The 14,243-nt window shown below is 39.8% G+C and overlaps 1 protein-coding gene across 3 annotated transcripts; it reads right to left on the bottom strand.

Moving 5' to 3' along the window:
• Positions 1-5,528: 5,528 nt before the first annotated feature.
• Positions 5,529-14,016, bottom strand: LOC311225531 (KH domain-containing, RNA-binding, signal transduction-associated protein 1-like). Of its 3 annotated transcripts, none has more exons than XR_014619513.1 (10): positions 13,680-14,016; positions 12,769-12,899; positions 12,104-12,220; positions 11,282-11,428; positions 11,029-11,153; positions 10,572-10,842; positions 10,379-10,458; positions 10,226-10,287; positions 9,770-9,943; positions 5,529-5,884 (listed from the first exon to the last, which is right to left on the bottom strand). XR_014619513.1 is itself a non-coding variant. In XM_084310864.1 (9 exons), exons 1-9 carry the CDS (start codon positions 13,831-13,833, stop codon positions 9,840-9,842), a joined length of 1,191 nt encoding a protein of 396 aa, XP_084166990.1. In that variant the 5' UTR covers positions 13,834-14,016; the 3' UTR covers positions 8,608-9,839. The 3 variants fall into 3 exon arrangements, 1 of the variants encoding a protein (XP_084166990.1); XR_014619514.1 differs by lacking the exon at positions 5,529-5,884 and adding an exon at positions 7,820-7,872; XM_084310864.1 differs by lacking the exon at positions 5,529-5,884 and having other exon boundaries at positions 8,608-9,943.
• Positions 14,017-14,243: the final 227 nt, after the last annotated feature.

Raw genomic sequence — 14,243 nt, 5'->3', positions numbered from 1 at the left:
TGAATTATTGACATAGACTTGATTGATTCAAAACCATGATTAACCATTTCAAGTTGTGAACATTGGTTTGTGTCTTTATCCACACAATGAAAATGTTATCTTCACCATTCACATGACCATTCATTCCAAGTAATTACCCCTATTTGTAAAATTATTATTATTATTAAAAAAAAATACTATGCCCCCACAACTACATGGAAATATGTGTGCTTTATAAATCATATTTATATAAACTGCACATGTTTGTACAGTGTCTGTATAGAAATCTGCAGTGTGGTAAAATAATTATAAAAACATCAGTTTCATAAGAGAATATTAACTTGTTTGCTCAACATTTCTCCATGACTGGTAATGAGCAAACCTGCTGTAAATACATTTTAAACAGCGGTGAACACAGTACTCAATAAAGAGAGGCCCCAGTAGAGCATAATATAGCATAATTATAGCTCTCAACCTTCTTGCCCCCAAGGCAACACCAAAAATTGGTGTTATTCCAGGGCCCCAACAGGGGGTATGATAACCTGTGAGCCTGTCTGTACACACCACCATGCTGTTAGTCCAGCAGCTTATGCCATTTGGTCTCATACATGATTCAAAAGCAACTGTTGATATCGTAGTCCTCAGATATTTACAAATCAGCCCTTTCCCCATTCAATTTCCCCAAGGGGAACATTGTATCTTATCTTATTCATAGCAAACATAGATGTGACATCTATACACAAAGTATAAAATATATAGACTTTAAAGGCTATTATATATGAACCGCTATGTATTATTTATGGAGTTGGTGTATTTTTATTTATGCATGTAACTAGTCATTCGTATTTTCAATAATCTACTAACATCTTGCAGATCCCCTAGCCCCCTGTGGAGAAGCTCGGTGGTAGAGTAGCAGTGATGTGTAGACCCTCACCACTGGGTGTCAGAGTGAGATAGATTGAGATTTTTCTTTTTAGTTTATATAGCAGTCTATGAATAGCTGTAGTACCTCTCAGTCTCTTGCATCTTCTCAGAATGAAGACAGGTGTCCTCTTGGTTGTTACTGCATTGTGTCAACTCATATTGTGCATGGAAATTATTACATAGAAATGAGAGTAGGCCTATATGATATTCATAGGGGAAATACGCTAGTGTATTAATAGGTGTGTGTGAGATGAGAAAACAAGAGCAGAGTATGAGGGCCGACGTTCCACTCTACTGGTTAAAGTTGCTTACTCGTGAGTAGTACGTTCATTGATAAAGACAAATAATGTCCACAGCCGCTCCGGTGTAAAACAAAGATATCCAAATGGTTTATTTCTCTTCCACAGCGAAGTCTTTCTTTACAGAAGTGATCCTAAAGCTATTTTCCTAAATATTCACGTCACTAGTACTACAAGGTAAGAAAACTGTATTTTCCCAGTCTCCAAAATCACAGCCGACTCGACACGACAAAATTCCTCCTCACCTGAAAGCCGTAAATCAACTTGCCGGCTCTTTCCACAGCAAACCGGTAGGAAAGGCACCCTGGTCTAGAAATGCAGGCTTCAATCTATGTTGTTTAGTCTATCTGTTCAGTACTTGTCAGCACTGTTTCACGATGCACAATGACCTCTTCTGAGAGAATTGTTGAATAGATACACAAATGTTCTAGAATGTTTGATTATGACATCATACTGTGACATCATGAATGTTCTAGAATGTTTGATTATGACATCATACTGTGACATCCCGAATGTTCTACATCTAGAATGTTCTATTATGACAAATAAGACTGTCCAATGACTTTCTAAATACAATCAATATTCCTAATGCCGTTTCAATGTAAGGTAATAAAAATAAACATATAAACATTCATATAATACAATAACCTAAATATATAGCTCCTATATATGGCTCCTCTACAGAGGAAAACAAGACACAAATATGATAAATGTTAAGGCATTAGATCTGAATAAAGGCACCCACGTTATGTACAAGTGAAGTACTTTTTGAATTGAGTGTCATAGATGAAGAACCATACAACTCTGTTTTACGTTTTCAGAGGAGTAATGTTGTTCTTTTTGTTTGTTCGCAAAACGAACTTTATTATCGAGAGGTGGTAAGAGTATTGTGTTCATTCGTAGACAGTAGGCTGAGTACTTTCTGGTGATATATCACATTCATTCTATGGTTCATCGGTGCACGGGTTCAGTTGTTCATGTCTGTGGCAGTCGACAGTGTGTGTGGTAAAGACATCAAGTACAGCAGGTCATTCAGGTTTCATGTGTTGATGACAGATGACAAAGCTCAGAGCTGTTAGATACACTTTTGCATTTTCCTGTCTCTTTGTAATGATCTTGTCTTCGCTGGTTTATAGCAGGCTTGGAATTAATTTCATTAAATATATAATATATATGACTTTGAATGGCAAATTCCCAGTTGAATGTAATACATAGTACTAACAATGAACTTGTTAATTATAGGCATTTTACGCCTGCTTCGATAATATCTACATTTTATAATATTCTAATTAATCTCATGTCAGCCTATTCAAATGATATTCGTGGGTCAACTCAACTGCCAGGCCTATTGCTACTGAAGAAAGATAATGCTTCAGAATATTCAGTGAGGAGTGCTCAGCCATAAAGCAATTCCATGAGGATTCAATATCAATGCATGTAAATCCTTTAATCCAGGTACCTCTGCAGTAGAGAACCAACATACAGTACTGTGCAAAAGTCTTAGGCCTCCTAAGAAAATTTAAAGCTACAGTATTTGTCTGGCAGTGTATATTATTATTTCACTGCATAACATTAGAATAAATACAAAGAGCATTTATACAATGAAAAGAAACAAGAATTTGCATGCTTGGTTCCCAAACAACTCCCTTATGCACCCCAGCTAATGTAAATAATGGATTTATTAAATTCCACCACCCCCACACAGGCGGTTCAGCTAATCAATACCTCATTAAGTTGAATCAGTCATGCTGGTGGTGGAATTGAACAAAGACAGAACATGGAATGAAACTGTACATTCAACGACATTTGGGAACCAAACCCAAAACGTCTAACCCTCTCACATATAAAACCTGTGTTCTTCTAGTCTTCTCACATATTAAACCTGTGTTCTTCTAACACTCACATATCAAACCTGTTCTTCTAGTCTTCTAACACACTCACATATCAAACCTGTTCTTAGTCTTCTCACATATTAAACCTGTGTTCTTCTAACACACTCCTATCAAACCTGTTCTAGTCTTCTCACATATTAAACCTGTGTTCTTCTAACACTCAAGATATGAATTTCACATATCAAACCTGTGTTCCTCTCACAACATATCAAACCTGGCTGCGTGTGTTCTAGTCCTCTCACAACATAGCTAACATGTGTTCTTCTAGTCCTCACAACATATCTAACCTGTGTTCTTCTAACACACTCACATATCAAACCTGTTCTTAGTCTTCTCACATATTAAACCTGTGTTCTTCTAACACACTCCTATCAAACCTGTTCTAGTCTTCTCACATATTAAACCTGTGTTCTTCTAACACTCAAGATATGAATTTCACATATCAAACCTGTGTTCCTCTCACAACATATCAAACCTGCATGTGTTCTAGTCCTCTCACAACATGTGTTCTTATAGTCCTCAACATATCTAACCTGTGTTCTTCTAACACACTCATATCAAACCTGTTCTAGTCTTCTCACATATTAAACCTGTGTTCTTCTAACACTCAAGATATGAATTTCACATATCAAACCTGTGTTCCTCTCACAACATATCAAACCTGTGTTCTTCTAGTCCTCTCACAACATATCAAACCTGTGTTCTTCTAGTCCTCACAACATATCAAACATGTGTTCTAGTCCTCTCACAACATATCTAACCTGTGTTCTTCTAGTCCTCTCACAACATATCAAACCTGTGTTCTTCTAGTCCTCTCACAACATATCAAACATGTGTTCTAGTCCTCACAACATATCAAACCTGTGTTCTTCTAGTCCTCTCACAACATATCAAACATGTGTTCTAGTCCTCACAACATATCAAACCTGTGTTCTTCTAGTCCTCTCACAACATATCAAACATGTGTTCCTCTAGTCCTCTCACAACATATCTAACCTTTGTTCTAGTCCTCACAACATATCTAACCTGTGTTCTAGTCCTCACAACATATCTAACCTGTGTTCTTCTAGTCCTCTCACAACATATCTAACCTGTGTTCTTCTAGTCCTCTCACAACATATCTAACCTGTGTTCTAGTCCTCACAAGATATCTAACCTGTGTTCTTCTAGTCCTCTCACAACATATCTAACCTGTGTTCTTCTAGTCCTCACAAGATATCTAACCTGTGTTCTTCTAGTCCTCTCACAACATATCTAACCTGTGTTCTTCTAGTCCTCTCACAACATATCTAACCCGTGTTCTTCTAGTCCTCTCACAACATATCTAACCTGTGCTCTAGTCCTCACAACATATCTAACCTGTGTTCTTCTAGTCCTCATAACATATCTAACCTGTGTTCTTCTAGTCCTCTCACAACATATCTAACCTGTGTTCTAGTCCTCACAACATATCTAACCTGTGTTCTTCTAGTCCTCTCACAACATATCTAACCTGTTCTAGTCCTCTCACAACATATCTAACCTGTGTTCTTCTAGTCCTCATAACATATCTAAACTGTTCTTCTAGTCCTCTCACAACATATCTAACCTGTGTTCTTCTAGTCCTCACAACATATCAAACATGTGTTCTAGTCCTCTCACAACATATCAAACCTGTTCTAGTCCTAACACATCAAACATGTACTAGTCCTTACAACATAGCAAACCTGTGTTCTAGAGTCTAGACCTCACAGTATACCAAACCTGTATTCGAGCCCTCTTTAACAAAATCTCAATATTTCTTGGAAACCAGAAATTCTCATTCCCTTTTATAACCTCATAGTAGAGATCCCATCTGTACCACACCCTCTACAGAACCACCGTTACTCACATCTGGGGCAGTCTGGCATAACTGGGCACCCCATTAACCACAACCGATCAATCAGTGTTTGCCAGTGAACTCTCACCCTGTTGAGTTACCTCATCGATTCCTCCCCAGTTGCTGCCACATCATGGTGAAGTCTTCAGGCCCTGCGGTTTTACCAATGTCATTGTTTAGATGACCATGACCTCAACACACTAAAGTGTTTAAGACCGGTTACAGTGCAAGAAATGGCACTTAAGGAACATCTACATTATGGGAAATGCACTAGTCTTCTCCAGGAACAGACTATACTCCCCGTGTTCAGTAAAGCTATCCAGCTGCAAGCTATGAATCTTCTTGTCCAAGCCCATTAACCACATGTTATTTTTAAGCATCCAAACTGTCATTTGTGATGGGCCCCAAAAACTGCAATCTTTCAAGACTAATGTTCAGTTTGAGAAACTCTATAGGCTAGGACACTACTAAAAGCTATATTATAGATTTGTTCACTACATAAGTAATGTACCAGTCACAATCAAGACAAGCCTACAAATGTTGACATGTTATGACTGAATAATACATCAACACAACTCATTAAAAAAAACTGTTTATTGTAAAAATTAAAAAATGTATACAGAGTTCATATTAATATATATAAAAAAACATGACATTTGCTAAAACACTCATGCCTAGCTGTAGGCAAAAGAACATTGTGTGAGCACCACACTTGAATACAGTAGATTCTCCAAGACAGTTATGCACTTACAACACTGACATTAGAGTAGAACGTTATCCATGATTGATGGAGATGCCTACTCCACATAATTTCTATGACTATCGCCAGAAAGGGCTCCCATCAGGGATCACAAAGAGTGATAGTCAACAGCAGTCTGAGTGGCACCACAAGTCCCGTCTTCCATCTCCAACGCCTTTCAATGGATAAGACCCTGTGAAGATGGAGGACAGAGTTAATAAAATCACATGTCCACAGCAGCCAAACACCCATTTCCTTCTATATTATAGAATTTGAGAAATAGTGAATTGGCAGGGCTTCAACCTACTTTGATATTCTTGATGGGTAACCAAGTTTGAAGCTAAAGTTAAATTGTATTCAAATGTTTGATTCTTGTAGATTTGACAGCTACAACTCTGGCTTCTACAAGAGGCCTTGCACAATAATGTTTGTGTAGTTCCTTCTTCCAGTATGGCTGCCTTTAACCATTGGTAACCAATTTCAAGAGAAAATAACCCAATTTCTGTGAAGTGGTAGAGTAGGTAAACTACTGGAAAAGCACAATATTAACATTATGCAACATGAGTTTAGGTAAACTACTGGAAAAGCACAATATTAACATTATGCAACATGAGTTTACAAAATTGAGTAATAAGAAAAAGAAAATGTTGGAAGACCGAACTACACTGAAATTCCATGCAAGGCCTTTAACATTACATTTACAAGAATCTAAATTGACTGGAGTGGGTCCCAATTATGACAATGAGGTATAGACTTCTGAACAGCCTGAAAATTAGAGCCCATGAGAGCCAAAGGCAGAACAGCACAAATTGAGAAAAAGAAAGCCAGATTGTGGGGAAACTGATGCCCAGCACACTGCTTGGACCTCAGAGCAGCCAGACAGCAGGGAAAGAGCTGACTGACTGAAGAGGCCCTACTCAATAAAACATGCTTAGCACAGCAGGGAAAGAGCATAGACCGACTTAAGGCCTACTCAATAAAACATGCTTGAATATTAAAAAGGTATAGGTCCAGATTCTTATCGTAGTAATTTGTTCTTAACATAACATTTTGCATTGCTAAAAAATGGTTCATTCAAATACAACTAAGCCAGATTTAGAAGCAGCATGAATACATACAAAGACAATAGTGCCAAATGTATTGAGTTGACACAAATACATGACATCCTCTCCTCTAAACTTCTTGTTCACTCCACGATAAGTCCGCATAATCAGGCCATTATGATCCTATTCAAATAGGAACTAGGCAAAGGATAACTAATTAGGCACACCTGCATGTCAATACAAACTCCAGAGAACTCCATTAATCCATATAGTGGACATTCAATGATAGTGGATGCTCTCAAAGCAGAACAGCAGCAGCTGAGCCAGTTTGGGGGACATTTGAAAAGGGGGGAGGGAGCACTGCGTGCATTGAGCAGCAGCACTTTAAGACCCTTTCAAATGGAATTGCATTGCTAGGAAACAGCTTGGGCCCAAATAATTTGCCATCAGCTATATTTGCAAACAATTTATGAACGTTTATGTAGTTACATTTGAAAAGATTTTTTTTTTATCCACTTTCTCCCATCCCAATTTCGTATCATCCAATTCAACCCTCCCCTGTCACGAACGCTGTTTCTTGCCTCCCACAAGCCGGCTGCAATGTGGACTAAGTCATACATAGCACAAGTCCCCTCCGGTACTTGAGGCAACAGCAGTCGCATCTTTTCACCTGCGCAGCTCGATCCCGCAGTGGCGAGGCTCACACTGCCCCCGACACTTCCTGATTCTACTGCGCAGGCGCACCAACCGACCTGTAGGAGTCGCTGTCCACAACACCCGATCCCCACCCATCAGTTTCCCACCCCCTAATACAGCCAATGTGTATTAGTATGAACGACCAGCTAAACTGAAAGCAATGTGGCGCGCTGGGCTCGAACAGGCGAGCCCAGCGTCTCCGCATTTGTGGCGAGCGCCTTGCCCACTACGCCACGTAGCCGCCCTTGAAAAGGTCTTTTAATGTGCAGTCTGAACCCTGGCTCGACGGATCTGATAGGTCTTGCCAGGCCCCACAGGCCTCGAGAAGTCTAAAATGAGAAGAACTCAAATATTGCCATCACTACTGTAACTTACCGTGAAGGCTTTTTCAAACAGATGCACAATGGCTCAAATGCACCTAGACACTCAATACTCTGACAACCTAAGAACAGAAACATATATGAGAACCTTGAACATGTCAAGTGACTACGTGCACAGTGGAGAACACTCATGCAATACTAATTTTACACTATGAGAGTATCATGCAACTCGAGCTGAAGTATTTTTTTTTGTTTTAATATAAAATATAAATATTTTATTGCAATTGCAAATTTTCAGCATTCTACATTCAATAACAAATTAGGAAGATGGGAGTAAGTAATATTTGTGAGTGAAATGAATGGACCATTATTGTTGGTTTTATTGAGCAAGAGTTGCATTACAACCCTTTTGATTTTTTTGCAGCTAATTTTGCTTGGGAAAAACTACTCATAGCAAGATTTTGAACTCGTTATGTTTTTTGAAAACAGGTTTTGGATGACTTGCATTTCTCTTTTCTTTTTTAACAAAAAAACAAAAGCAAAGAGAAAATCTAACAAATGAGTGTTGGGGTTAGTTTTACCTTCTTGTGGCGATCTTTTGGCTTTTAGCATCCTCTCCTCAGCGATTTTTTTTCTTTTTTTAAAACCAGCCAGCATGACTTTGCATCAAAGTCAAGTAAGATCCCTGCAAGCTTGATTTGAAATACTGTTGAGATTGAGTTATTTCAAAATGGCCAAAGGTACTGTCCGGGGAGCTTGGAAGAGATATGCTATCTAACGGTTGATGACAGATCAATACATATTCAAGGCACTGCATCATTCTCAAATATAAAACAAGTATTTCGCAATACATTACCTCAAAGAATGATTGCTTTATTTTTTTTGAGGGCGACATAACAGGTGTCATCTAGATCGGTTTTGTATACAGAAAAGATGGAGGTTGTGCTCTTAGTCAAAATAGAGAAAACATTTTGAGTCAGTTTGATGAGGTGTATACATACAGTTGAATAACTTAATTCAATATTGTTGAGATCCTGAAGATAAAGGACCATTTTCAGAAATTGAAGGCATTTTCTAATACAACAAATGCAAAACACCATATTTAGACTCATTAAAAAGAAAATCTAGGCTTTATTGAAACAACGCACGGCAGAAAAACATTTGTGTGGATATATTTAGTATCCTATTTAGCCAAGAGTACATAAGCATTGAGCATTTTTGAGACGACAGGGCTTTAGAGAGCACATACAGTTGTCCTATGGTTATGTACAAAATATTGAGTTGGCTGCAGACTGTAAGGACCGTTTAATAATCATTCAAACTTCACAACAAATAGTGGATGATAACCGATCATTTAGCAAAACCACATAATACATTTTGGATCCAAGTAAGCCAAACTGAAGCATTGCAACTATATATTTGCAGTAGTTGAATGAAATTGACATGAACACTTTTTAACATGGATCAAAACAAGATTTGAAAAATATAAACAATAAATCTGCTATGAACGCAACTATTTTTTTTGTAATTTTATTTTTTCTTCTTCAAAACAGCTCTTAGGAGGTGCGTTTGGTTTTTCAAATTGATCTTTTCTAGCTGGTGAAGTTACATCGAGGCAGGAGTGACACTTTTTTTGCCTTGACATCAAGGACGTTTGAAAATGCAGGCTAGATAAAACTAATCGCCACAATTTCACCTCATTAGGAACAACCTACTGAAATTATATCCATTATATCCATAACAAATACCATTGAAAATCACTTTTCCCTCTTTAATTAAGTAACAACAAGCTTAGATCTTAAACGGCCAACTTCGAAAACTGAAAAACATTAAATGGAAATATATGAACAACGGAAACACGTTTTTTTGTCTGGCGCTCACTATGAAACATCCAATGAAATTTCTCGTTCAAGTCATAATAAAAAAAAGTAAACGTAAAATAAACATAAAAAAAGGAACAAACGAGGAAAATTACTTTTTGAAGAGTTAAAAGAGAGTACAAGGAATTAAGGAAATTACTTTTTGAAGAGTTAAAAGTGAGTTACAAATCGGAGACAGTTGCCAGGGCAACCATCTACCGTAGGCCCAATCAGTATCTTCCGTATGGATGCTCCCTGTACGCTCCCTTGGTCTGCCTGGCAGGGGGGGCTTTCCCTCCGGTGCTGGGCCAAGACCCCTCCCAGTCATCTTGAGCTGAAAGGTGAGAGAAGGAAAACATCCACAACAAAGCACACAGTATGATTAAGAATTGAGATCTAAATCATTCTTACAGTTGTCTGAAGACTTGATATTTATAGTTATAGGGCAAACAAGGCTCAACTCTGGCAAAGACATTTCTTGCTTAAAAATAAGAAAAAAAGGATGTCATATAGCATATCTCTTGCTGAAATACAGCAAACATTTGGTGGGCGATAACATAATACGTCAAAATAAGTGTCTTACATTAGTAACATGAATTAATTTCCCTCATCTCACCATAAGGTTCATACGATGCCTCCTGGGTCTCTCCGTGGCCATAGTCGTAGTACTCTGTATCCCTGTGCAGAAAGGACCAAATTTAGATGGGTACACAGGAAACGGGACCATTAACAACTCTTCAAGAAGTTGAACCCAATATTATAGACTTACGCTGGGGCAGGTGGTTGACTATAATACCCATCGTAGGCCTCGCCGTAGTTAGCCTCAGGATAAGATTCTTCATATGAAGGCTGGGTGGGGGGAGAAGAAGAAATTGCAGTGAATAGAGTGGAAAAACTGGTCATTCAGCATGAACAGGGTTACTAGTGATGTGACAAAGAGGGGACTTTGGCATGAGACTTACATAGTCCTCATAGCCCTCAGCTTTGGGCTGTGACGAAGGTGGGAGCATCTGGTGCTGTTGGTGTGAGAGGCCTTGGGCTGGGAGCATTCTGTTACCACCTGGCGCAGGGGGCCTAGAGCGGGGAGCACTGCCCCCTCTGGACTGGGAGCTAGGGAGTCCACCACGGCCAGCGGGCGCACCTCTAGGTGCTCCGCCCCTGCCGAGTGCTCCTCTGGGGGCTCCTCCACGTGGTGCACCTCCTCGTGGGGCGCCTCGTGGCATTCCACGCCCCCTGTGGAAAATTGGCCACATTTGTAAATTGAATTGTCATCAACACAAATCTTCTATAATGGATAGTTTAATAGGAAAAGTTAGATTTTAAAGCTCTCGCTCAGATCATGAGGCAAGCCGGTTATTATCCATGGGGGCAGTACAGCATAGGATTTTTTTTCTTTTTAATATATTGTGAAAATCCTACCTGGCCCCTGCAGCATTGGGAGGTCCTCCTCGTCCCCTGCCTGGGTGTCCTCCTCGCCCCCTGCCGGAGCCATCCTGCGCTCCGTTCAGGAAGTGTGGGTCCATGAACTGCTCTTCACTGGGGTCCTGTACACAAAAACAGGTCATCAGACAGGGAACCCAAGGGGCAAACTTGTTGTCATTACCCAAGATGGCACCAAAAACTAATTTAATAGAAATTACACTGAGCTTTTGATAACATTTAGGATACTTACAGGGACGAGGAACTTTTTGACCTCCTCCATGGCGTGGGCCATGCGCAAGTAGGCATCAGGTATGGGAGCCATCACCTCAATGAAGACATGCAGCTCCATGGACAGGTGAGCGTATTTAGCCTCGCCCCCCTTCCTCAGCTCTTCCTCCTACATATCACATCAAATGCAATAGAATCAGTTTTACAGATTAACCAATTCAAAGAAGTGCAGTACAGTTCTGTAATTAAATTTTATTCTAAGAGTATATATTGACAGATCACTATTGGCTAATCTTTGCACCATGGTTAGACCACTACAGCTTATAATGTCATGGTGGCCCACAAAAAAGAATCTGCTAAATGAAACCGCAGGGCATTCTAGCCTACTCATCCAAGTCCAAAAATTAAGAGTAGAATAAGGATGGGGGGGGGGGGGGGGAATATGTCATTCTTCACTCTACTCAGTCATTCTCCGCCTTGGCTTAATGCACTCACTGTGTCCAGTTTGTAATTAATTTAATTATGTCCCTCTCGTCACTTCCATAATGCCTAAATCGCTTATGCAACTAAAGATAAACCCTGATCCAGTGGGACTCTACAGGAAACACCCATAAGAGTAGACTTGTAAACGTCAGCCACAGCTCATGGCAGTAAATAAACAAACATCAGAAAAGGTCACGAATATTGTGCAGCAAAAAGTGCTGGTGGGTCCAGGTAATTTTGAGCCCTGGTGATGTTGGATCAAATGTTCTCACATTCCTAATAGGTAGGTCCACCACATTACCAAAATCTAAGTTCAAAGGACATTCAAATACACACCGCCATAACCTTGCCCGACTCTTACCTTATTCTTGTCCCTCATGGATCCTTTCCCAAGAACTGAGATTTTTGCACCCGTGTCTTCCTGGAGCCTCTTGATGACGTTGCCTTGTGGCCCAAGAATCTTACCAACGAAGTTGTGCTGCACAAAAAATAGAAAATATCAGGTTTAAAACTATGACTATGATGTCCCGAGGCAGACTAAAGAGGTCAAGTGGTATGAAACCAGGTCAGCAGTTTCAGCTCTTCAGGGCCACAGTCTGCGACTCTAATTCTCTTTGCACTTAAAGCTACTGCACACTCGCTCCTGGGAGAAAATGTTTTAGAGGGAAACTGAATGCATGGTTAGACAAATACTGAGACCACAGGATCGGGGAAGCGGGCTTTCCTAGGACAGAAGCAGGATGCAGTTCGAGGGCACATTATGGGAAAATGGTTTTCCATAGTCTTTGTATGAATTCGATCACAACACTGCCCACCTAATTTTACATGTGCCTCACCAACAAAGACTGGAATACAAAGGAAGACAATGTGCCGACTTGAATTACATAGTTAGCTGTAGACTAGTTTCATTGCAAAAAAAACGTAACAAACCACGAAAGACATACAATTGTCGATACAAAACGCATTAATGATTTAAAGGCGTTAATGATAAATCTAAGCATCCAACTGAAAGCACGAATGACTTACCCTTGGGTATTGCTTGGTGGGAATGAGCACACGCTCCTTGAGCTTAAGATTCCTTGTTGTGAAAAGGTCCAGGTACGTTTCTTTGTCTCCATCTTTAATCTTGGGGTCACCCTTCTGAATCCTTTCGATCTCTGTAAATAGGACGAATGGTATTTACCTCTACCGGAAAAAGTAATGAGCTAGTAGTAATATGATAAAACGTAGTAACTATGACTTAGGCCAACCATTTACAATATGAAACAGAACGAACCCCACAGGGCCGATTATGGGCTTTTCAGGGAAACCAAACAATCAGGGCCGAGCACACCAATACTGCGCCACAAAACAAGTAGGCCATGGAGACCAAATGACTAAAGGTACTTGCTATATAAAAAATGAGCTCCGTGGATTTGGAGATGGCGGGTGCTGCTCAGGAGGTCCACTACAGGGTTAAGACCTACTCCTTACATAGAATTTAAGCGGCGACTTATTATACATTATTTTGTTAGTCCAATTTATTATCATTTTGTTTTATTATTATTACTACTGTTATGGTCATGTGAAGTCCTGTCTATTATAGTTGTTTATAATTATTATTACTGTATTGTGTATTTTTGAAAAAAATAACAGATTTGGTCGAAAAACAACAAATGAGCAGATAATATCAAAGCAAATACTAATATAAGTTATGCTTAAGTCGAGTGGGGTCAACAACAGGGGAAATATTACCGATACTCTGAGAGAAAGCGAGGGAATTGGTTTGAAACGAGCACCATTTTAACCACCACGTGGAAACACGAGCTAAAGCCCGACCACCATTGTTCAGGCGGGGCTGGGCCCCAAAACCACTAGGCCCCGTTGAAAATACACCAACAAATACACAATCTAGTTAGCTTTTCTGTTGACCCCCACGGTTAGCGAGACATTATTACCTGCAGAAATTAGTTTCGTTGCGTGTGTGAACGACGTATCCAAGCTGTCTTTTTCTGCGAGAAGCTCCGGAAGATATTTACTGTCGTCCATTTTGCCTTTCTTCTGTGCGGGGCTTTCTGATTCCGATTTCTTGTTAAGATTCATTTGGCTCATCTTCTTGTCGAAATCGCTCGCGCAAAAATAGCTACGCTCGCTTATAAATTGTCGGGTGAAATTTCAGGGGGAAATTTGGTTGCAACTAGCCAAAAATATGTAAATTATATTGCCGAATTGAATCTTCACGCGCACCCTCTGCTCGCTAGACTTGGACAAAGGCGAACGACGGCGACGCTGACTGCCGTTAGCCCTTATATAGTTCTATGGCTTCCTCCTAATGGCGGGTATTCGTAAAGCTGCCGTGACGTCGCGGTTTCTACCCCCAAGGACCAATAGTATGCAGCTGCAGAGCCGCAGAGCCAGCGGCGCTCTGGCTGATTTGGAGTATTGCACTATCTTGAATGAATGCGTTTATTTATTTCGAACATAAATTGAAAATAAATAATAATAAAAAAAACTAGACAGGG

The sequence above is a fragment of the Notolepis coatsorum genome, assembly GCF_963971535.1.
Source record: "Notolepis coatsorum genome assembly, chromosome: 3".
NCBI lineage: Eukaryota > Metazoa > Chordata > Actinopteri > Aulopiformes > Paralepididae > Notolepis > Notolepis coatsorum.
Note: the sequence above shows the minus strand (reverse complement) of the source record. Positions and strands in the feature narration are given on the sequence as shown.